Below are 25,302 nucleotides of genomic sequence, written 5' to 3'. Positions count from 1 at the left end.
TATTTTGTATATAATTATAAAATAAATGTTTCTTTTTCTAATAATCTTATTAAAATTGCAATATAGTTAAATAAGAATATAAAACAAAAATAACTTGCTTCTGATTTTGATATGGATATTTTAATATTGTACTGCAAACATTTAAAATTTTTTTCATTAATGGGGGATAAAACCTAATGAATTTGTATGTAAAATATTTAATGAATGCAATTGAATCACATATTAATCTATGAATATATGGTCTAGAATTTGTATATTTTGTAACTTATTATACATTTGCCCAGATAGCTAAGTGCTGACAATAGAATTGAATTATATAGAATCACCAAAACATTCTTAAACTTAAAATTACAGATCTTTCACAGCCTTAAAATGATCTTATATAGCAAACCTATTGTAAGGATAAGTAAGTAGGCTACTTTGAGGCTATACTTTTTGGTATGCTGCTGTAATATAAACAATATACAGAACAAAAGTGGAAAAAGAAACTATAACTTTTTACATCTACCATATCTAAATGCACGGAAAACATTATAGTCTACTTTGTAAGACACAAATTTACATTTTTACGACATATTGCACTACCTGACCCTATAGATTGATCTTTGGCTTGTCTCAAGAATATAATAACAAACACCCATACATACATTCATAAAAGTTATGGTCTACTGTATGTACAATAGGCAACGAAGTTATAACAAAATAAATAAATACTTAAGTGAGACAGGTGATGTGCTCAATGTCCTCAAACATTTATAGAAACTTGCTTCAAAACTAAAATTTGGATATTATTTTTTTTTATTAATAAAGAAAATGTATTTTTGAAATTGAAATAATATGTGAAATTATTTGTTTAATGAAAAATGATACTCCAAATTCTACAGATACTGTAATTGCTTGGAAATATGAATTTACTAGTAAACTACTAATAAGACACTATGATTTATTTGGTTCTAATTTTATTTCTTGGTAGTACTGTAATATTATCCTCACATTAGATCGTTCAACAATATTAGAGATTGCTAAACTAAACCTCCACTTATTGTAGATTTTGGACCCACACTTCACGTTTCCGAAATCATCTGGGGGTTCCATCCCCAGAGCTGCAAGAAGCTTAGAAAATGCTGACTAGAGTCCACAATAATATTATAAAAAAGTTATTTTTCCAGAAATCTGGCTTCGACAAGTACACATGTGAATCGACAAAAAATAACCGTATAATACCTCCTCACACTTCTTCGTCCTCTTCAACGATGGGAAGGGATGACTGGTGCAAGGTCGGTGAACTGCGAGAGGTGAAGGCAACGATCCAATCATCGAGATCCCTTGGATTTTCGGCGATGAAGGTTAGGCACATCGGCGTGTCGAAACCTCGCTGACGGACAACAAATCCAGGCTGCTTTGACTCAGCAGGAAGACGTTCCACTAGCGTATTCCTGAGGTTCAAGACACCAAGAGGACGGCAAACTTTCTTTTGAGGGCAAACGACAGCAAAATGTTCCAACGAAGTGCGGTATACCTTGACGTGGACTGGCTGACGGTGCTTTCCAGGCCCCAAAAGTGTCATATATCCGGACATCATTTCAGGATTCGGATGATTGTAATATCCGTAGTCTACTTCCTTCTGGAGAAAAGGTGTTCGGCTACAACTGGCAACGTCGGCAGGCATCCTAATACAGTGAGAAGAAACTCGGCGAAAACACTTAAACGTGAAAAGTTTTCACAGCACTTTTCAGTTTGATGCGAGAGTAAAATACACTGATGAACTTCCGATAGTGACTGCCGAAAGAAACACTGATTTCCAAGTATGTCACTACTAGCCGCGATCAGACTGAACAATGATGTGAAGTCGGGAGTTCCCTTCACTTTTATAGATTAGGTCACTGCAGTGGGGTTTACTCGGAAACCACATGAGCGTACGAGCGTCGTTGCCAGCTATCTGTTGGCAAAATAGTGAACTATAAAGCGCTACTGCTGCTAAGGAGAAGTTGAAAGTTATCCGTTTCATTCCCATTCATTTCATTGCTCAACTCACTGTACTACGAAATCAACAGCTGCTGTCGCCTTTTTTAGATTTTATTACTAGAAATAATTCTACCAGCTGTTTGATGTTTTACTGATTGATTACTGATTGTCAAATCATGGCTTTATGTAACTTGGTGTGCAGTAGAACTCGTAAGTTATCTATTTTGTGATATTCAAAATCATAAAACGTAATCATAATAATGTAATCCTAAAGATAATTGTTAGGTTATGTTATATTTGTTAGCCACGTAATATTTAATATGAAACTAAACAGATGAACTTCACTTTCAACTTTTCTACTGTTTGCCAAACACTTAGTTTATTAATAGGCTATTAAAATACTTTGGCAAACTTAAACTTTGATTAGCTTGAATCTGCTGTTATTTGGCTTATAAGCGTAAAATAACCTATTTCAAATAAATACTGATTTTTATAATCGACAGCATATAACATCCAGTTTGAATAAGATTTAGGCCTAGGGTAAAGGTAAATAGATTTTTTGAAATTTTGTGTTTTTATATTTTGTTGACTTATATAATATTTTAAGTATTTACTATTAATCCAACAGACAATTCATTTATACAAAACTATTCAAATTAATTCAATGTAGTTGTCAGTGTCAAAAACTAAAAACTTATTCTATAGGCCTACCCAAAATTAAAAAGAAACAAATCAAAAGCAAGTATGAAGTTGACATTTGTCAGCAATAACATGGAGTTAATTCTAAGTTTTCAATAAGTGTTTGCCTATTTAACCAGAATATGCAACCTGTAATAATTGATTAGCAATTTTTATTTCAATTTTGGTAGCATGACTATTAATGCATAAGAAACAATACCAAAAGCCTGTAAACTAATAATTAATAACTTTCGACATGTAAAAAATGGTTTATTTAAGAAAATGAAACCCATTTTCCTGTGGAAAAAAGTTAAGTCTATGAAAAAGCGCAATTCTTATGTGGCCTAAACCAATTTTCACAGTACAAAATTTGATTAAAAAGCCCATGAGGGGCCTTTTAAAAATCCTTTTATGTTGGCAAAAGGACCATTTATTGGCCTTTTAAACAAGGGTTTTGTAAAACGCATTTTTCACTAAGGTATTAATGATATAATACACAACATATATCATTAAACATTGAAAGAGACACTTATTATAACAGTGTTTGTCTCTTTATTTGTATAATATATAAGGCCTACAAACTCACAAAATATACATTTTAGATAAAAATAAAGATTTCCCATCCTGACTGCGCTAGTAAGTGGTACCATTCTGGTGAAAGTGATGACAAGTAGAACTGGAATGCTTATATATTTGTATATTGCAAATACTTGCAGCCTTCAAAAATAAGTATACAGTAAAATTTTCCTTGTTCTACATTGGCATTTGTTTTTTGTTTGTGGTTTCCTTATGAAAATTTAAATAGTTTTATTAAATTTTTTATGAAAGCAATCAATTTTATATTTAATGACTAGTAACAAATTTAAATAGTAAATTACTAGAATAAGCCTATTTAATAAATCAAGAAGAACGGACATTCTCAAGTAATGGAGACAGGTTACAGTTTTATACTGAAACTGATAAATAATTCCTTAAATTGATAAGTGTATCATTAGTTGAAAATTTAAATAATTCATTGTAAACTTTTTACATCCATTTAAAATATTACTATATTTTAATTTTGTGTTATTCACAACTCTCTGTAAATAATTATGAAGAGATGGTAATGGAGGATTTCAGACAAACATAATGGAGCAAGACAGTGCTAAAGTATAAACTATAACTGTAGTAAAGTGAGAATATTAATTTCTTCCTAGATTCATCCTGATATATTTAACTACTCTCATCAACAAATGTAATTATAATGTATTAATACTTTTATATAACCTATTGTAGTAACAGAGGTTCCACTAAAATGTTACCCATGATGTGATTATGGCTCATTTTTTTACTATATTTACAAGTTACAGGGTATAACTCAAATTAAGTTTGAGATTTAAAACTACCTATTCAATGGTCTTAATTGCGTTATTGAGGAAAAATTAAATAAACTTAATTTTTTGAACTATTTTTGCTTACATTAGATGAGCAGTAAATGTATATTAAAACTGTATAGTAGGTCTATATTTTTGTTTAAAGTATATTTCAAGATTATAACTCACCTCATTGAGTACAGTAGTTGGAAATAACATTATAAATTAGGCTAATAGTAATAGTAACTTAACTGCTATAATTTCACCAATCTGTATCTGTTTACATTGTACAAATTTATATCACTTTTTTATGGAACTCATACAAGATATGGTTGCCTAAAACTTTTATTGTTGGGGTTTCAATATTTGTCTAATGTGGTCAAAACTTACAAATTTTATGTCATAATCATCCATTTGAAATACTTTTCTACATTTTCCATTCATTTTCGTAAACATAATTTTGGTGAACAAAGTGAAAAGTGTGATTGGTCACCTCACTTTTTTATTTGAACTAATACATACGTGTCCGGGTGGATGTTAAGAGCCAATAGTTCATAGGGGAAGACACTTGATGGCAGTCCTTGCACACGATTGTTAATATCAATCTCTGAACTGTACATCAGAGTTGCTCATGTGTTTCTGTTGTGCAAATTTTGATAACCTACTTCACTGCCATTGTGTTTAGCAAGCAAAAATCTTGTTCCTGTCTCTTTTTTCAAAGTCATAAAATGCTGGTTAAGCACAAAGTAAATTTAAACCTAAACAGTACTAAGCAATTGAAGCTCAAGAATCAAGAATCAAGAATCTGTTTATTGTCGTCCCACAATATTACAATGCATTGACAAAGTCATTTTGTTATACATTTACACAGTATAACAAGATAGTATAAAATAAAATACATACTAGACACTTATGGTTAAAAGTACAAGTCAAAAGGAAATAAAATCTAAAAGGCTAAATCGTCTATACTACACAGAAGCATTTCATCTATACTATAAAAGGCTTTTTCTTTTAACCACTTAATTACAACATTTTTTAAAGTTTTTACAGGTAACATCCTTAGCAGACATAGGCAGCTTGTTAAACATTTGATACCAATATAAGAGTATGCGTGCTGAGTTTTTGTTAGTCTAGCGTGCTTTAGGTCAATAAGGTCTCGTTGTCTAGTGCAGTAGTCATGCTTAGAGCATCTAAGTTTAAATAAATCTAGATTTTCCTTAACATACATTAAGCTTTGCAAGATATAAATGGAAGGAACAGTGAGTAATACTATGCTTTATAAATAGTGGCTTACAAGAGTCAGTGACATTAAAATTAAAACATTATGCGCAAAGCTTTCTTTTGGCATGAGAAACCTCCTTAGCCCCACCTTAATTTCCCCAAAGAAAAGTTCCATACAAAAGATGTGTGAGTGGAATAATGCAAAGTATGCTTTCATTAATAGACCTACAGCTTGTACAGGTTTTAAGTTTTTTTTTAGTAAAAATATAAACTCTAGACAACCGAGCACAAAGAGCATCTGTGTGATGTTTCCAGGTAAGCTTAGAGTCTAAGTTAATTCCAAGTAGCTTAACTGACTTAGTTACAGAACTGGTGCTTAGGCTAAAGATGATGTTTTCTGTCTTATCTTCATTCACACATAGGCCATTGGCAGAAAACCAGAGGTTGGACCTTTCTCTCATATATGTGATCATGGCTGCATTGATTTCAGGATTTAAGTTAGAGCACATTAACGTAGTGTCATAAGCATAAAGTACACATTTATTAGGAACAAAATTTGGAAAATCGTTAATAAAGACAGTGAATAAGAAGGGACCCAGGACAGAGCCCTGGGGAACCCCCGCTTACCACCTGCTTAAGATCCGACCTCTGTTCGCCTATTTTAACAAACTGGTATCGCTGTGATATATAAGAAGTTATAAGTGATAATTCGTTACCTTCAACTCCATAGTACTTTAGTTTCTTAATAAGTTCTTGGTGAGGCACAGTATCAAAAGCCTTGCTTAAGTCCAATAGCAAAGTGTTAACTTCTTCTTTATTTTCAAAACTATTAATAATATATGAGACAACACTCTCAACAGCCTTAATAGTAGATAAGCTTTGCCTAAAACCAAACTGTGCAGATAAAAGCAGGTGGTTAAATTCAAAATAATACTCAATTTGACACTTAATAATATATTCAACCAACTTAGATAAGACAGGTACCAAGGCAATAGGTCTGTAGTTATTTACATTATTTTTATCACCTTTCTTATAAATAGGGACAGTGACTGTTACTTTTAGGCACTGTGGGAAGAGTCCAGCGTTGAACATCCCAGTTTACAAGAAAAGTAAAAGGATACAAAATTTCACAAATTATTTTTTTAATTACAAAATTGGAGAGTCCAAAGACATCCTCAGCTCTTGAGTTACTAAGCCTAGTGGTTGTCTTAAGAATATCAGTAGGATTTACAGTGTGCCATTTTAAAGATGGTGCCTTAGGTCCATTTATGCCAGACGACTCTATCATATCACTGGAACTAGCTGTATTTAAGCCTAAATTAAACATTTGTACTATTTACATGACTAGAAATATTTACAAAATAGTTGTTAAATTCATTAACAGAGATAGGAGGTAGCGTTTGAGAGCATTTTTTTTGAAGCAACGCCCTGTTTCTGTATTAATTACTCTCCAAGCTGCTTGGCATAGGTTATGCGACTGTAATATGAATTCATCATTGGCGTTCTTTTTTGCTAAGATTATCTGGTTCCGATATAACTTCTTAATTCTCTTATGGTTTTTCTAATAGGTCAGGATTAATTTTACATTTTTCATAACTTACATCAAGTAGTATCTTAATTTTAGCTAACAGAGGTGTATACCAACATTTGGGCTTTAGTACCTTATTGCCAAGATTATTTCCTAACTTAGTCTTCAAAGGACAGCAGTCATTAAAGTTGTGAGACACAACTTCCATAAAGTTGTTAAAAGCTACATCAAGATCATCTCCAGCAATTGCCTCTGTCCAGTCAGTGTTGCTTAGTCTATATTTTAATTCATTAATACTAACATCATTTAATACTCTGTAAGTATAGTTTGATTTTACAGACATATTAGCAGGCGAGGAAGAGACATCAGCATTCCCGTGCAGACTAATTTAAATGTTAAAAGCAGACCCAGGTGGTCAGAAATATGAGCCTGTACTGTTTTAACAACTATACATTGAGGGGTGAAGGTTTGAGACAAAATTATCTAAGCATGAATTTCCTCTAGTAGGTAAATGGTTGAGGCAAATATCTATTTGCTTACTCAATTAAAGTAACAAAATAAGAAGCTACAAATAATTGTTGTATAGTTAGTTAGTAATCTGTTGCTGGAAATCAATGCCAGTGGATTTTGGTACTCTAAAAATGTGTATCCTCCGTTACCAATTTTAATATTTTTGATTAAAATTAAAAACATGATACAAATACTAACATAACCTCAATTGTACTTTACCTTCATTTTGAAAAGGGCATGGTTTTGGCATTGCCATTATAGAAGAAAAACTTGGTAGAGTACGATGAACAGATCCGGTGTTTTACATTGATTAGTATAATCATTGATACATAATATTCGAAAATCGAATACAAGATTTTCAATCAATATCAACGTATCATGTGAAATTAAAATAACATAATATACGTAGTAACAATCTCATATATAATGAAGGGACTATAATGATCAAACAGACAATTAGAACACACAATTAGAAATAGGACAAACTTATAAATAATTAACAAACTGATAATAACATAACACACAATAGGAAATTTGCCTAACTATTTATGTTTTATCCTTGATAGCAATGACTAACTGCTTTCAAGTTGTTGAAAGTATTCTCTCCAGAAAACCGTACCTGGTGTTTGACCTTTTGGCTCTCCACAAGCTTTTGACTGTCTGAATATTACCATCAGTTGCTGGTTCTAAAAAGTTTTCACTACGGTTGACGGTAAAATGTACTAAACCACATTCACTCAATCCAAAATATATGCCTTCCACATTCATGTGATTATTGTTCAAATAGTGAGGTTTTCTGCACCAGACCTTCTGGAAGGCAAGAAAAACACGTTTTATAATATTTTTAAAGCAATTTCAGTATTTTTTCTAAACTTTACCGCCATTTTGAATTTTGTTATCTAACAAAGTGTTTAGAGTTGTTAAAGATGATATAAGTTTATTATTAATCTGTATCAGTTAATCATATTGATGATTATAATTAAGTACCGTAATATCATTTGTTAATATCAATATTAAAAAGCCAGGTTTGCTTATTTTACTCTACCAGAGAAACTAACTAATGTTTGGGGTACTGGAAGTTACTAAAGAAGAGACTTAAAAATGAAAAGAAAATTCATAAAAACAGCTTACATCCAATATAAGATGTGCGTTACAACAACAAGAAATATCCAACAGTTGAAGTGCTGGATATAAACAACTATTAGCTGTTTCTTTCTTATAATAAAAACACGTTAAACTTTCTGTATTTTCACAGCTGTTTGCAGACAAAGGTTAAGTAAACTTATTTTTTCTTGATTTTAGTAAGCAATTGGTTTACTAATAATAATAAAAGTGATCAAAACAAAAAAAGAACTAATTGTGAACTAAAGTTATATTCATTAACCACAAGATGCAACCAGTAGAATTAACCATTTGAACATACATTTTTTTAAAGGCATTTTGCTCTAGCGTTTGCTCATTTGACAAAATGAACTCAAGGTCTCATCACAGCAATTTGCTAGGAACAATTTGATAACCCCCCAATCAGCCTCCTTTTAGTGTCTAGTGACTACCATTTGTTATTTCAACATGTCAGCACCACAACATCAGCAGTTGTGTCAAAATTAAGGCGTCATAGTCACTGTTAAGTGGCGGTAATTTTCTATGAGGATAGTATATATAGGGTTGTATTTTAGATATGATGTGTCTTAAAATTAATTTCCATTAGGTAGGAAAGTAGATAAAACTGTGAGCTTACATATAAAAATGAAACTGTTACAAAAAGGTTTATTTTACTTTTTATACACTATATCCAAATGGTACTTACCAAAAAAACATGCCTCATATTTAGGGTTACCGAACTTAACTAAAAGAGTGCGGATAGTTATTTTAAGGGATAATATATCGGTCATGCTGAGATCTAGGAACATTTATTAGTAAAAACTTCACCAAACATTACTCTATTTATGAAATAGTATAGTAAATCATATACTACGTGATTTTTAAGTAGTAGTAATTGCAAATGAACTAAATTATAAAAAAGAATAAATCACCAGCACAAATCACCATAAAAAATATTAAATAGTATTTAAAATTCAAAACAATAAATTATATCAGCGTTGGTTGCTCACCTGTTTTATAAAAAACAACGTAACTGCTGAAAATAATTATATATTCTTTTCCTGTATTTCAAATATCAAGATTAAAATAGCTTTGGCAAAGCTTTATAAATAGATTAACAAGTTAAATTAGTAACTGCATACAATATAATATGAAGCCATTCAAATAGCTGATGACAATGGAATGGCAATGATTGAGTGAGAGTAAAAAATCAACAATGCCATCTGAGTGTCAACACATGAGTGGAAGGCGTTCTGAGTGAATATTCAAAAAGAGCTTACTTTATGTATGAGTATGAAAACAAAAAAGAAAGTTTGGCCATGGTAAGATACTGTATGTTTTAAAAGTATACTCATCCCTCAAACCAGCAATTAATTTTCCTCTAACTTACAGGCCGCTTTCACACAATTTGCAAATTTTGGTTAAATACATAGAATATATGTAATATATTTTCATTTAGTATTTAAATCTATTCAAGATGAACTACAACATTTTTTAATGCATAAATTTATAAGGTATTTCTATAAATATTACATTTTTTCTTTACCAAAGTTTGTAAAAGATTTAAAGGGACATGTACTGAGTAAGTTGTATAAATAAATTAAAAAATTCACGATAGCCAAAACATCTTAAACTTATTCCTAGTTTTAGTAAATTTGTAGTTTTATATGTATTTTTTGTTAAATAAATGATTTATGGTACATAGATTGGAAATAGTAGGTGAAACACAAAATTGGTATTCTTGGAAACATTTGTTTTTCTAAAACTAATCAAAGACATATAAAAACTACATAGTTTAATCAGTAGTGACATTACACATCAGTTCTTTATGTTTCCAGTGGCAATTCATATCGGTGTCTATATGAATATGTACATAACAAATAATAAAAGTGAATGATACAAATCAATAGATGATACATTGATTGCCAGTAGCAAACTCTGTAATCAATGTAACAAATGCACAAAAACGCTGGGTAATATATTCTCAGTATACAAACAAAACATTAAAATTAAATTTACTATATATTCATATAACCTGAAACAAGCAAGTTCAAAGACAGCAAGTTAAAAGGGGAGTTATTTTGCTTCTGTCCACACAACAGCTGTCACTGCAATGTCAGTTATACATAATAAACATGCTTGTTTGTTTTTGTTGTTCCATAGCAGGAAAAATTCAGACTGATCAGAATAATTGCAATACATTTAATCTTTCTGACATCTGATATTATTGTATTAGCTGTAATCTGATTTATTTTTATTTTTCTTCCAACGGCAACCACCAGTATACAAATGTAACATCAATGATAATCAATACATGACAACAAACAATAATAAGCGCAGCACTAGAATACAACGATCCGGCGTAACAGCAATAATAATTCAAGAAGAGTGCAACAATACTAAAAAAAACTTAAGTCCATGTACTATTTACAGAGGCAGCATCCACCCGAAGTAATGCAAAAAATGTGCGACTCAACAGAATGAAATGATTAGCAATAAATATTAAACGATGAAATAATTAACTCTAAATAAAAACAATGAATTAATTAACAGTAAACAATTAACATATATAGATTATTATATTGGTATTAAAAATATAAATTAAAATTAAACCTGCATTAATGGCGCTATTTACTCTTCAGCTGGTTTACATTATCACAAAAGAAGTCCACATCTTCAGGAACACCATTGCAAAATCTGTGAAGATGGGCGATAGAACCATGGTAGCTATAATTCGAGTGATGGCCAATCGCAATAAGACTTCTGAATCTAGTTCTTGCAAGCACCAATAAGGATATGCCCTGGAGAAGCTCGGGAGAAAATATTATTCCATTAATAAGTTTGTGCAGGAATACAATGTCAATGTCGGTGATATCATAGTAATTAGTTGTGAATCTGCTAGTTTCTTGATAACAGCAACCACTCTGTGAAGTACACCCCTCCAATATTTTACCTCTTCTCCAATTTGGATTTTAAACTGTTTTTCTAGTGTCCTCTTTTCAGCGGTGTTTCCAATCAGATAATCCTTCTTCTATGAATTGGCTTGAAATTTTGCAGAACAATTTACATGGGCTACAAAACGAAGATCCACAGTTAGGTGAATATATTAAATTGTCTGTATTCATCACGTCTCCATTAACAAGTTTCCGATCAAACAAGGATTTCCTAAAAACTGTTTTTTTGGGATATTTTCTTTTCAATTGGCCAAAGTCACAATCTTTATTTTGACTACCATTAAAAAAAATGGTAGAATGTTTGTTACTCAAAATACTGGATCATTACTTGGCTGTAAATTGTCTGTTTCGCCAGAAGTAGACGTATAGGCATGTGATTTTGAATACTTGTGTGTAATTTTTATTTCTTTTGGATGCAGGCACAACTTTATTTTCCTTCCTTACTACCACCATACTCAATTACTTGCTTCTTCACCAACATCTAAATTTGTCCCTCAATCATGAAGTTAGTATTTGAATGGAAAGAAGTTTACCCTGAACGTGAACTAATAAAAAAACACTATTAAATTTTACAGTTTTACCTATTACATCAACAACTCTTTTCTTCCACTTTTTTTTTGTACTCTGCACCACTAAGCCCCGTATGTTTGTTCTCCACATTTTTTGTTCAATTCGAAAGAACTGTGATATACAATAAGTTTTTGATACACTAAATCACATTTTACGTTAAAGTTACTGTTTTAAACAAAATGTTCACTAAAAACAATCACAAAATAATGGAAATAGAATAATAGCAGTAGTGAAACAACACTTCAAATGGCTGACAATAGATGTAAAATCTTATATCTTACAGGTCATGTCCGAGTGCTTCAGCTAGATACTTGGCTATCACTTTTACCACCCTGGGCTGGGCCAATGTGGCCCATGCCTAAATCCGGCTCTGGGTGTGGACATGCTTGTAGAAAATGTCCAGCAAAAACCAATGTGTCACTTAAATCTGGGCAACCTTAAGGTCTCCAGGAGCGGCACATCACTAACCCCAAATATCGAGATTCTGTAGTGTAAGGGCAATTCAATAAGTCTAGTCTTCTGTGGGAGATGGCCGTTGGAGTTGGTGGGGTTCGTTACGTAACCTAAGAAGTTCGTGTTAGCCTCAACATGAAGGTGTACATGAAGCCCTGCCTGCTTTGACTGGAGAGGCTGGTTCAGAGCTGGCATCCCCTTTTTTCGAGGGGGCATGACTTGAGATTAGTACCCTAAATTCTTCCTCATGGATTTTGATAGGAGGCAGTTCATAAACCCAATCTTACCCATCCAGAATATCCTGTCACTCTTGAAGCAGTGCAAAGGTCCTTATACAATTAGATGCAATTTATAAGCTTCTTGTCCTAAGAGAACAAAACAAGAGTGGCCTAGGAAGCCTAATAGCAGTAAAAGAATCATTAATACATGGAACAGTCAACTGCCTTAGTTCTAAAGGATTCAGATTGTATCACTCTACAAGTGGTATCGTTAACAAATCTACTTTTGATTGAACTGGAATGCTGCAATTACTAGGCAATAAACTGGTAAAGTTTAAGCTTGACACTGGACCCCAAGTTAATATCTAGTAACATTGCTGAAGACTGTAACTTAGATATCACACCTTCTAAAACTCAATCACTTCTTTCTTTCTTTTAATAATAAAAAGTCAACAGCTTATCATTGGGAAGAAAAGAGAGGAAGTTGCAGGACTGCCAGATGTGATGCAAGTATCACAAGTAACATACTTAGGAGTAGTGATAGATGATAAACTTACCTGGTCTGATCACCTAGACAAGTAGTGCAGTAAACTCAGCTCAGCTCTGTATGTGGTACGACGGCTGAGATTTATGTCTAGTGATGACACTACAAAAGCGGTGTACTTTGCTCTGTTTGAGGCACATGTCCAATATGGGATAGCGGTGTTGGGTAATTCCTCTAGAACAAACACAAAGAGGGTCCTAGTTCTGCAAAAAAAAAGACAGTTCCCATTGTAGCTGGCCTTAGACACAGAGAATCATGCCACACAGCTTTGAAAGAACTAAGGGTGTTAACTTTAGTGAGCCTTTTCGTCCTAAAAACTGCCTTACATGCTAAAAAGGCAAAACCTGCAGAGAGGAACTGATATACACAATTATGAGATAACACTAGAAGAGCCAACAGCATAGTAGTTCCGATCCATCGTCTCCCACTCTATGAAAAACAACCGACATATGATCATTTTAGTAGTAGGAGAGGCAAACTACCCAGTAGTTATTAAGAGTTCTGTACAAACCATGATTAAACTATTAATAGTGCCACCAGGTCATCAGTCTCTATTGGATCGTGTTTAATGTCAAGAATTAAGTTTCATCAAGAGAATATCTCAAGTTCTTACGCCCACTAACATTTTCGAAAGATAGGGTCTTGTCTCATCTTATTGACAATCCTAATTTCAAAATTTACCCATCCAGAAGAATTTCTCATAATATTAGAGTTGCACAGTCTAGGTTTGGTTGGTAATCAAATTCTTTATCGAAATAGACATAAACTTTGGGAGCCAGTCAAAAAAATACAGACTGGACCGGAACCCAAATCTTATATCATTTGATTCCAAGATGTTTCAAAATAACGAAGAAACTCATAGTTTTTGCCAAGGACTTCTCAACAATTGACATTAAAGAAGCAAAATGTAGATGTGTATGTAGATTCCATTCAGCTTATATCAGCTGATATTGTATCAGTTGTAATTTGATTTGTTGTTATTATTCATTTTTAACAATAGATTATGTGATTGATGGTTTATAAAGTGACTTAACATAAAGAAATCTATTTATTTTTGTGTTGAAAACTACTAACACCATCCTGTGGTTTATTGTGATGGTGCGTTGGCAACAGCCGTGCTAACAAAAAGATTTCGTGCCAACACATCAGCAATTCAACGTATTTTTGGTAATGGTTTGAAACTTTGTATTTGTATTTTTTTTAGCAACCGATTTATAATGAATAACAGCTGTGGCAACAAAATACAACTTTTGTTCGAACAGCAGTCTTTTAAGTGTATACATATTGTTTCAATACACTTAAAAGACAAAGGCTGTTTAAAAAGTGTTCTGCAGTTTGTATTTTTTATGTAGTCTACGGATATGTACTAAAGTATAACTTTTAACTTTTTCATATTCTACAGATAGAGTTGCAGTTATTGGAGAGTAAGAGGGGGGTTGTTTTTCCTGGGCGGTAAAATTTTAAAGGTGGCAAAAATATAGAAGATTGAGTTGTTGGGTCAGAACTGTTTACATGTAGTTTTCTCAGTCGTCGTGTGAATCGCTTTACTTGAGGATCAAAAAGTATAAATACCTGATTTAGAATGTTAACCACAGATTAAATAGTGGAGCTGCAATAATGAGAGTCATATTAAAAGTTAGCTTGTTTATTTTTACATAAACAAATAAAGAAAATTATAAATTTCAACGAAACTGCATAACTTGAAAATCAGAGATCCAGTTAAACCAAGTTTTTTTACAAGATAAGTACGAATGTTATATGTTATAAAGTTTCAAATGTTATACTTCCGTCTTCAAATTCATTGTGACAAATTGTTGCTAGTCATTGTAATTGTAAAATATTAACATGTTGATGATTCAGCAAATTGAAAATATTTTTTACACATATATAGTAGTAAAGTTTTAAAAATAATTTAGATTTAATTCTTTATGTTTCTTAAAATGTTTAATCTTAACTATAAATATGTCTAAAATATTAAAGATTTTATAAAACATTAACATATTTTTGCTATCTGAGGACAAGAATTTGAGAAACCTCTCATTTCTCTTAGTTCAAAAAGAACCTTTGCACTTGCTTCTGAAGTGATACGATTTTCAGGGTGGGTACGGTTGGAAAGAGGGGCCGACTCCTGAAGAGAATGATGAAGAGAGATAACGGGCACTATATGTAAGCATGTGACCTTGAATTAAGGGGAGGCCAGCTCTGTACCAGTCTCTCCAGTCATAGCTGGTAGGGGTAGCACGTCCTTATGTTCAAGCTAGGCTGCCTTTAACAATAGTGCTTGACGCACATTGGAGGAGCAAGCTGTTAGAAGCAAATGTCCTAAGTCAGTTTGCTCCTACTTCTCCATGCAGTAAATGGGCTGCCGGATTCACAGGGCGACGTGAGCCACTTGAAACAGTGTAGGATGCCGAACTCAAATTTTATGTCTATAATAACCATTGGAAGTAAAAAGGTTGGCCCATGAGCATACAATGGCAAATTAACCTAACTTTACTGTAGTTGCGTGAATCGTATGTTCCTTTCAAAATATAAGAATTTATTGATGAACTGGTATATGTCGACAAACTTTTGGTAATAGTACAGGCAAAGCTAGTGCTGTATGATATCACTAATAAAGATCATCTAAAAGTAGGATGAAATATATCCAACATTTTGAAAACTGGTATGCACTCCACATTATTAAATTCTTCTTACTCATTTACGCTAAAGGCTTAACAGGCAATAGTTGTTTTTAGACCTCTCAATTAAAAATGCGTCTTTATTGCAAGCTATCACATACTGGAGAAGCAAACTGTCAAAATGCTTTCTACAAAAGGACTCTTGCTTGGATACTTGCTTCCAACGGTTTGCTCGTATAGTGTCCGTTTAGCCAAGGGATACCCGGCTTCCCTTTGCTTATAACAGCGCCACGTCTGGGATTTTGTTTGTCTATACCACTGGTGTCAAATAAAATAAATTGATTGAAAGAGCTTAAAAATAAGAGTAATGATATTGGCTAACAGTTATCTAGAAGATTTAAACAGGGAGAAACTGGTCAAAGAAATAGAAAGTTTTAAATGGCATAGCTTTGAAATGGCATTAACAATTTAAGAAATGTTACACCGCAACCGACTTTTAAATGAATTTTTTATGAGCAACACTTAGACGAAGGTTACCCAAAGCCCAAACATAACACCATATATTCTTTACTCTTCCAGTCTGTCGCTTTGGTGGTGAGCAAGCTGAAATGAATTACAAATTATTTTACTTTCTGCTATGTTCTGTGAAATTAATATACTTATATTAATATAATGTAATTACATAAATAATGGTTTGACAATTAAAATTCGATGATAATGATGTGTTTTCAAATTTCAGTTCGACACTTGTGTCGTGTCACTGGCCAGAGATGTTACTCACAAGCCGATTCCGCTGCAGCTTCACAAACTTTTCCGAAAATCACAACTCACTATACAATTCATCCAAGGGAGAAAGATGAACGTTGGAATGGTAAGATGTAGCATTTAATACTGGATTTAGTGGTGATACAGTTTGGTTTACCATAACAGGAGAAAACTTAATTTGTTAATGCTTGTAGTGTCATGTCATTTTGTCACTTGCTAAATTCTATTGCTAAATATAGAGTTTTAGAAAAATTTCAGGTTATCTTTATCTTTCACAACATATTGTCTTCCAATGATTACTATGTTCTTGAGAATAAACTAGGCTTTAAAAGAAATAAAAAAATGTAATCCTGAGAAAATATTGTTTAGTTTTCTTAATCTAAATATACAATGAAAATACACAAAACCAAAGTTTTTACTATGATAAATTTTTTATAATTGTTCTAGAGTTTTAGAAATAGAGAGCAAAAAGCCTAAACAGTATCATTATTGTATTTATTTTTTTCAAACCGAGTTTATTCTAAAGGTGAAAATAAAAATTTAACATGATGTTTTGGTGCTTGACATATCCATATACATATCCATACAAATGATAATGAAGAATATTGACAGAAAGTTTCATAACACGGACAAAAATGATCTCCAAAATATTGTAGTATGAGAATTTTGTTTGAAATACAACATTTATTTATATTGGTCAAATCGTTGGTGATCATTGAGGGTTGTATACTTCGTTTCTCATCATGAATATTCTTTTAAACATCTTTTAATGCTCTTACCCATTCGAATTCCACTCCATCACTCATAATGTTTTGTCCTTACACTTCACAATTCTGACATTTAATTCCAACAGCTTTCATGTCTTTAGCACCATGAAAACGAATAACACCACGTACTTTAATTGGTAAGATATTCAATTGTTGTTGGCACTTAAAATATGCATTAACAGATGTTAAAACAATAGATTTTTGCTGTAATTGCGTGTGAATTACTAACAAATGAAGGTAGACAGTGTGCAAGCACGGAACACTGACTGCAACACTGCAGCAGTGAAATTGTAAAACGGTTCTTATTTTTTAAAAACACGCCTCATATATATCTTGTATTTATTTATAACAAATGTTCTAATAATGAAGAATACATATTCTTGAAGGTATTGGTTGCTCATACAGACCAATGATGCCCTTAAGTACACTATAATAATGAGTCATCTCAGTGCAAGTAATATGGACAGTTGGTTAATACTGAAGAGGCTGTATTTATATGGGCTGTACTAATTTTGTACTGTGGCATAACAGTGGGAAGGGGATATGTATCTGATTAAAGATCTGACCACACTGGTGATATCTAAATTTAAATAATTTAGTTAGGCCTAATTAAAATTAAAACATTTAACTCTTGTATTTAAACATGTTGGTACTCAGTTTTTTTTCTAATTTTTAGGGTTCTTGAGGGAAGTATGTTCCCATTCCCTTATCCACCCACAGTTACATCACTGATTTGATATATTTATTGATTAATAATACTAATGTGAAACCTTCTTCTGATATAACTGTAAAAAATAAATCATTAAGATTAGTGCCAAATTTGTTTATTGTTTGATTTTGTTGTTATAATTAGCTAATGGTGTTTTTGTTTTAAGGCTAAGATGTTAAAATGATACTTTTTCCTAGAATTGATGAATTAGATTTCGTTATAATTTTGCACTGAACTAAATTTAAATTTAATCTACTTGCAGTTGTAAAAACAAGTTTTAATTTAATTTATTATTTATACTATTATAAATAACTACAAGTTAGTAGTACTATAATATTATATATATAACTAAATATACTATTATACAATATTATACTAAATACTACTAAAGATAAATAGATACTCTGGTTTTGTTTTCTTCACAGTGTTTAGTGAATATTTCCAATATTTTTAATAATTAACTATAATAAATTTGGTTAAAATATAAAAGTCAAAATTACAATGTTGTTAGCTCTGGTACAATATGGGAATTGAGAATTTAAGATTAAGTTAGGTTATATATTTAGAATTAAATACATTTTTCAGTGATGATGTGCCAGGTATTTTTGTTTATAGAACAGAATAGAATAGAATAGAATAGAATGTTTATTGTAATACATTTATTAGAGTTAATAAATTGAGAAAATGTTAAGAATTTTAACACATTGTACAATTAATTAATAACAAAATTGTCTCTTCAAAAGTAAAATTTGGGTTAAATACTGATAATAAAAAAAAAATTGAATTGGAAAAGTTGAAAGTCTATTGCTGTGAAGTCCTTATGAAGTAGTAAAGGTTGGGTTTCACCAAAATGTATACTCGTCAGCACATGATTTTATCAACAAAAATGGCTTGAAAAAGGAAACCTTTTTGAGTTCCATTACATTAGATTACATGCTGCCCACTCTCCGAGAGCGTGAAACTTCAAATGAACTACAAATAAGAATCAAAAAAAAAATATTACCAATATAAAGGTAATTCTAACTACTTTTTCCATATAATGTCAGGATAAAAATGATCCCAGATAGATCTGTATGGTACATAATTTTCTACACGCCAACAACTTCATCACCTAAAGTAAGATTTAAAAGCTGGAGTTAGTATTTCTTAATATTTGATGCTATGTTAATATCAGTAATATGCCAAAACAAGGTTTATTTCAAAGAATTAATAATTCAAATAATTTGTTGCAGAAGTCAATATGGAGAGATTTGTGGATGAGGCAGACGTGGTGGTGGTTGGGGGAGGGCCTGCTGGAATGTCAGCTGCCATCCGACTCAAACAGCTGGCGGCTCAGGACAATAAGGAGTTGAGAGTGTGCGTTGTCGAGAAAGCTTCAGAGATAGGTCAGTTTTCTTTACTGGATTTTCTGTCAGATTTTCATCTTTCTTTGCCATTTAAGCCTATTGCATATTTGCTCTAGTTCAGTTAAAAATGGGACACTCTGTATAGTTTTATTTTATTCAGCAATTACTGGAGTCAACTAATAAGTGTTCTTTAGAAAAACTGCAACTGAAATAAAAATCACCAGTGATTGAGAAGTGATTGATTACTTTACATAGCTGAGTAGTCAAACAGCACATTACTTTACATAGCTGAGTAGTCAAACAGCACATATTTCACTTCCCTTTTGATCATATTTCTGTAACAATGAAACATTCCTAAAAGTACATTCTTTGTGAAAGTTTACTTTAGTTGGTTATGTTTTGTAATTATGCCCAGCAACTGAGATCTGCAACTACCCAGAGAAAGAAATTGAAATAATGCAGTCTGAATAACCATTTCATCTAATTCTCTATTCCTTTATTTGTAGGTTAAATAAATAAATCTAAAGTTTTACAATGTTTAAAATATAATTCTAAAAAAATAAACTCAACAAAATATAGGTTAGTAGATATTGTGAGTCTTGCCAGAAGCATGGGTGATTTTTCTTAGGAGGTGGTTGGCTTTAAGAATTGTCAAAGCTCAATCAAGTTTTTAATGGAAATAGTAACCAGCCAAAATGGGGTTTATAAGTTTGTTGAATGTTTATAGTCTGTAGTATTTGGTAGAACACATATTCACAGTCAATCCAAATCTTCTACAGATAGAAATCACAGTTCAGGATATATCAGTTCTTGTGTAAGAAAAGTTAGTGTAAACACAAAATAATGGAATATTTAAAACTTCAAAAATTGATGATCAAATAACTGTAAAAGTCTTGAACAAAAATTAAAAATATGTGTGTGTTGTTTATTGAATATTAGGAAATTGTGGTATGCAAATTATTAAAAGATGTTATAATTTTCGATTATAATAATGGGGTTATTCCACTTAGAACCTCGTCTTTTAAATTAGTTAAACATGTATATTTACATTTATTTGAGCAAAAACAATTAAAGTTATAAAAACTTGTCAGTTAGGTACTGCTATTTATGGGAAGAATTTATTAATGAAACTTGCTTTTTTAATTCAAATTTCTTTGGTAGAAACTGAAAAATCCAGAAATTTAACATAAGGCTTTTCGTCTCAATATTATCATGTTAATTAAAATCGTTAATTATATCTATTTTAAATTTCCATTGTAATTTACTAAATAAAGTCAAAGTCAAAAATTCTTTATTTACAATTTTGATAAGAAATGTAATTGTGTCAAAATTGCATAGTAGGTATTTTTCTTGGTCTTGCTTTACATTGCTTGTGAGTTTTTCGTTGTAGTGAAGAATTCTTCCAGTGTGTAAAGTGATCGTTCCATCAGCCAGTCATGCAGTTGTTTTTTGAGTTTCGTAGAGCTGAGGTTCTTCATGGATTCAGGTAGTGCATTATATAGTTTGCGTCCCATGTATGATGGCTTCTTGCTGTATTGTGTGGAGTGGTGAATTGGAAGAATGTAGTCTTTAGCTCGTCTTGTATTATAATTGTGAACATTTTCTCCTCGGTTGTAATCCCGTTGGTATGTGTAGATAATCACAGTGTGTATGTATATACAGACCACTGTTAGTATTCCCAAAGTTTTGAAAGATTCTCTGCAACTCTCTGTTGGTGTGAGATGTGCAAGTGTTCTGATAACTTTCTTTTGCAGGATTAAAATTCTGTCCAAGGTTTGCTTGGTTGTAATGCCCCATACTGACAATCCGTATCTAATGTGAGATTCCACAAGTGCATAGTAGGCTGTTTTTACCATATCTAGCCCTCCAACTCAAATCAGTCTTCTCACCACAAAAATGCCTGTCCCTATATTCTTACTTAGGTTATTAGTGTGGTTGGTCCAGGATGGATCTGATTCCATAGTGATTCCCAGTAGGTTGGTTTCACTTTCAACCCGGAGATCAGGAATGTCTGGGATCTCATCTTGTCGTTGATTAAAGTTGATGCAGATTGTTTTCTGTGGGTTTATTGCCAGGTCATTTTGGAGACAATACTGAAGAGTTTTATTTGTTGATGAGATGATTCTGACTCAAAGTCTTGTGGGGTAAAATAGTTTTGATATTTTATTTTATGTTTTGATCTCAAAAAGTTTGATACAAGTGTTTGATACAAAAATAAGTTTTATATTTAAAAAATGTAGCTGTGATGATGGTCCTTAAAATAATTTGTTATTGTTAAAACATATTGTCATAGAACCACTCATTATGAATGTTCAAGTCAGTTATCACACAGTGCAGATAAAGATTTGTTTAGAAACCAATGTTGATCATCATTGTTGAATTAGTTAGCGTGTGAACTTTCTGTTCAGTATGTACTGTAGTGGAATTTTTCAGCCGAAAACGTTATTAGTTAACAGAGATACAAGTAAAACTCATGGTACTACTGATTAGTAATGTGATGAGCAAAGGTCAGCAGTAGATTACGAAGTCAAGGTTCACTTCAGGTATTGAGTAACAGAACATATGTGTTAGCAATGGTTCACAGTCTTGTAAGGGCAATGCAATATATTTATATAATTAACACTTTTAACACTTTTTAAAACTTTTTATTTTTGTACAATGTACATTTCGAATTCTGGAAATTCATCTTCAGGTACTAAGTATGAATTCCCAGAATTCGAAATGTACATTGTACGAAAATAAAAAGTTTTGAAAAGTGTTAAAAGGTTTATAATTATATAAATATTTATCAAACTCTTTTCAGGCTACATCTCTAATAATGCAATGTAATTTTACCAAAATTATCTAGTTTTTATAATTTAAAAAAATATTCCTTTTGGTCATACTTCATATATTTATTGAACAATTTTCATATCTTTAAGTTCAGCTTTTTTATGTTGGTCTGATTTTAGGATGACCCAAATAAATACTTTATAAGCCTACAATGCTATTTTATGATGCTACATTGTAAAATTTGAAAAGTTTTATTTTTATCTTGAAAAAGTGATAATTTAGAATTGAAAATATCTTAATTTTCAAGTATTTGTCCAAGTTGTAGATTGTTGTAACCTATTTATCCTCTGTATATAAAAATTAACCAAGAACTTAATGCAATTTTTGTACTTGTGGGTGTAAGATCAAACAACTGAAACTATTGAATAGATTGTACTTGACTAACAAAATGAATGAAAAATTTTAGACTTGTGTAACCTTACTGTTTTTAGATTAGAATTACAAAGTGTGAAATTTATAGTCTTTGTATGTTTAAAGGTTGAATATAGAATAATTGGAGAAGGAATTGCATTCTATATCTTTCCAGCATTGTTGTTCTTACCTAACAGAGTCTAATTTATTGTTGAAAAATAATTATTTAAGATTTTTAATACTTTAGAATGTGTAAAATCAAATCTTTTAAAACCTGTCATATTCGTCAGCCTTGCAATATCTGGCACCTCCGATATCCGGCCAGGAATTATATGATATTTTGTCACTGTAAGCTTTACACAGAGGACAATTTAATGCAAAAGGCTCAATCATGGCTTGCTGATACATGTACAAAGAAGAGTACCACAAGTATCGGTCTTGGGACCAGTTGTTTCTTCTTCTCACCAATGACCTTCCCAACTAACTGCAACAGACTTGCCACACAGTAATGTATGCAGCCGAGCCAATACAGTTATCACATTATCAGGCAAATCAACTCTCAGAAAACATAAACACCGCTTTAAACATGACTAAAAACTACTGTTTCTCAAATGGCTTAGTTCTGAACGAAAATAAAACTGCTCAAATAAATTCTTTGCCAAACATAAAGATATAAATCTGACAGTAACTCATATATGAACTAAAAAGGAAACAAAACATCTAGGGATTTCAGAGGAGTCAAGTCTAACCTGGAAACCCCATATTGGCCAGCTATGCAATAAGTTAAGTTCAAGCACCTATGTGATACGAAGAATAAAACAAGTGAGTGGCACAGATACAGCTGAGATAACCTACTTTGCATTGTATGAATCACACCTGCAATATGGGATAGTGCTTTGGGGAGGAGCTGCAAACACCTATTTGGAAAGGGTACTTATACAACAAAGAGAGTCCTAAGATGCTTAGCGGGACTTAATTTCAGGAGAACTGAAAGAAACTTTAAAAGTTCAACATCCTCACTGTTGTATCTTTTTATATCCGAGAAGTAATCCTTCATGCAGTCAGCTCAGAACAGACCCGGCACAGAGCTCTACATCTACACAACATCCGTAATACCTGTAATTTAAGTCTTTTTGAACAAAACTATCCTACAAAGGAGCACTTTACTTCAACCACTTCCACCCTTCTAGAATATCTGGTAAAGAGCCTCCACAGCACTTAAAGAGGATGCTGACACATTGGTTGCAAGCAAGACCCTTCTGTACTGATAAAGAACTTCTCAACTCATGAAAAATATATCCAGTATAATAAATAAATGTCTTTTATTAGCAATTTCACACAATGTACTATTCTCCAAGATCATGTAAATGAAGAATATTATCTATTACCTATTTATATATTAGAGAACAGGACCCTAGAAATCAAGTGGTTTTTGCAGAAGCCTCAAATTTGAGGAATAAATAGAAGGAATAAAAGGGATCTTTTTTAGGTCTAAGTGTAGGGTCCTAGCCGCTTCTATCAAATGAAAAAGTGGCATCTGGGTTCCAGTGTGTATTCACCCTAATTATTGTAATACAGGAAACAGGCAAAATTTTAAAGTAAAACACAAAAATATTAGCAATGACTAATTTATGGGTTATTAAAAAAAACTGTCAAACACCATTACAGACTACATTCTATTAATCAATTTTGTGAAATATTATTCATTTTACTATTTGGGGAAACTATTTACTTTTGTATTTTATAATGATGATACAATGTCAGTTCAATTATTAGCATACTAGCTTATAGAAATAACATTCATATTATTTAAATTTTTGAAAAAAATAATACATTCTAGTTGAAAATTATATTGTAGCTGTGCTATATGTTTGTAACTAATAAATACATACATACAATAATACTTTGTTATATATATATAATTATATAAATAACAAAGTATTATTGTTATAACATTAACATTATAAAACATTTTAAAACTGTTGCTATTTATGTGCAAATATTTTAAATGAAAAATAAGTGCTTTTCAGTTAAATTGAACAATTAAATTTCCTAAGTTGCCCATTCTTAAAATAATATTAACTGGTCACTGAAAAATATCATAGTGAGGTATGCTATTCCTAGGCATGATGTTTGTATCAAATTCGGAGCAATAGTACTTACTGTAAACCACAGATATTCCAGCTGAACATATTTATAGTTACAGTGGACTGAATAGCTGTGGTTCTAGAGTAATGGCTTGTGGAAACCATAATATTAATAGGTCTAAGAATTTTATTGTTTTGGACTGAACAATCAACCAGACTAAAATAGAAGAGATAAAATTAACTAGTCAAGAATATTTTTACAATGATTCACAGAGTGAATGAAACTTTTTATAACAAAATGACATGAATACAACTAAGCTAAATATATTTAGGCTAAACTGTATATATTTATAATTGAGATTAAGTATAATTATTATAGTAATGTGAGGTAAACACACAACTGGTATACAAGAAGTAACCTACAAAGCACATAATGTAAATTTAATTCATACTTTATTTTTCATTTCACAGTTTACTTAAGTATGTCAGTACAGATAGTTTTCATTTCTATTCATTTTCTGTTAGTGTTATACTAAATATTTTTTAATCCTGAAAGTATTATGCTATTATTTGCTATTATTTTACTCAGCACATTCAGAACAGCCAAGTATTTTAATACATAAATGTATCATAAAATGCCAGATAGGTTTAATAGTTTTACAAATCAGTTATTTTTAATTTTTATAGTGAGTTAAAATAAAAATATTTTTTTATTTGTTGGCTATAAGAA

The 25,302-nt window shown here is 31.6% G+C and overlaps 1 protein-coding gene across 1 annotated transcript in view; it reads left to right on the top strand.

Annotated features, from left to right (window-relative positions):
- The first annotated feature begins 2,013 nt into the window (after positions 1-2,013).
- LOC124357506 (electron transfer flavoprotein-ubiquinone oxidoreductase, mitochondrial) overlaps positions 2,014-25,302 on the top strand; it is a 47,752-nt gene continuing 24,463 nt past the window's right edge. The window contains exons 1-3 of the mRNA XM_046809372.1: positions 2,014-2,175; positions 16,455-16,586; positions 19,189-19,341. Coding sequence (XP_046665328.1) covers positions 2,142-2,175; positions 16,455-16,586; positions 19,189-19,341 — 319 coding nt within the window. The 5' untranslated portion in view covers positions 2,014-2,141. The remainder of the gene's footprint in view (positions 2,176-16,454; positions 16,587-19,188; positions 19,342-25,302) is intronic.

Source organism: Homalodisca vitripennis, chromosome 3, assembly GCF_021130785.1.
Source record: "Homalodisca vitripennis isolate AUS2020 chromosome 3, UT_GWSS_2.1, whole genome shotgun sequence".
Taxonomy (NCBI): Eukaryota; Metazoa; Arthropoda; class Insecta; order Hemiptera; family Cicadellidae; genus Homalodisca; species Homalodisca vitripennis.
This window is presented reverse-complemented; position numbering and strand designations above follow the sequence as displayed.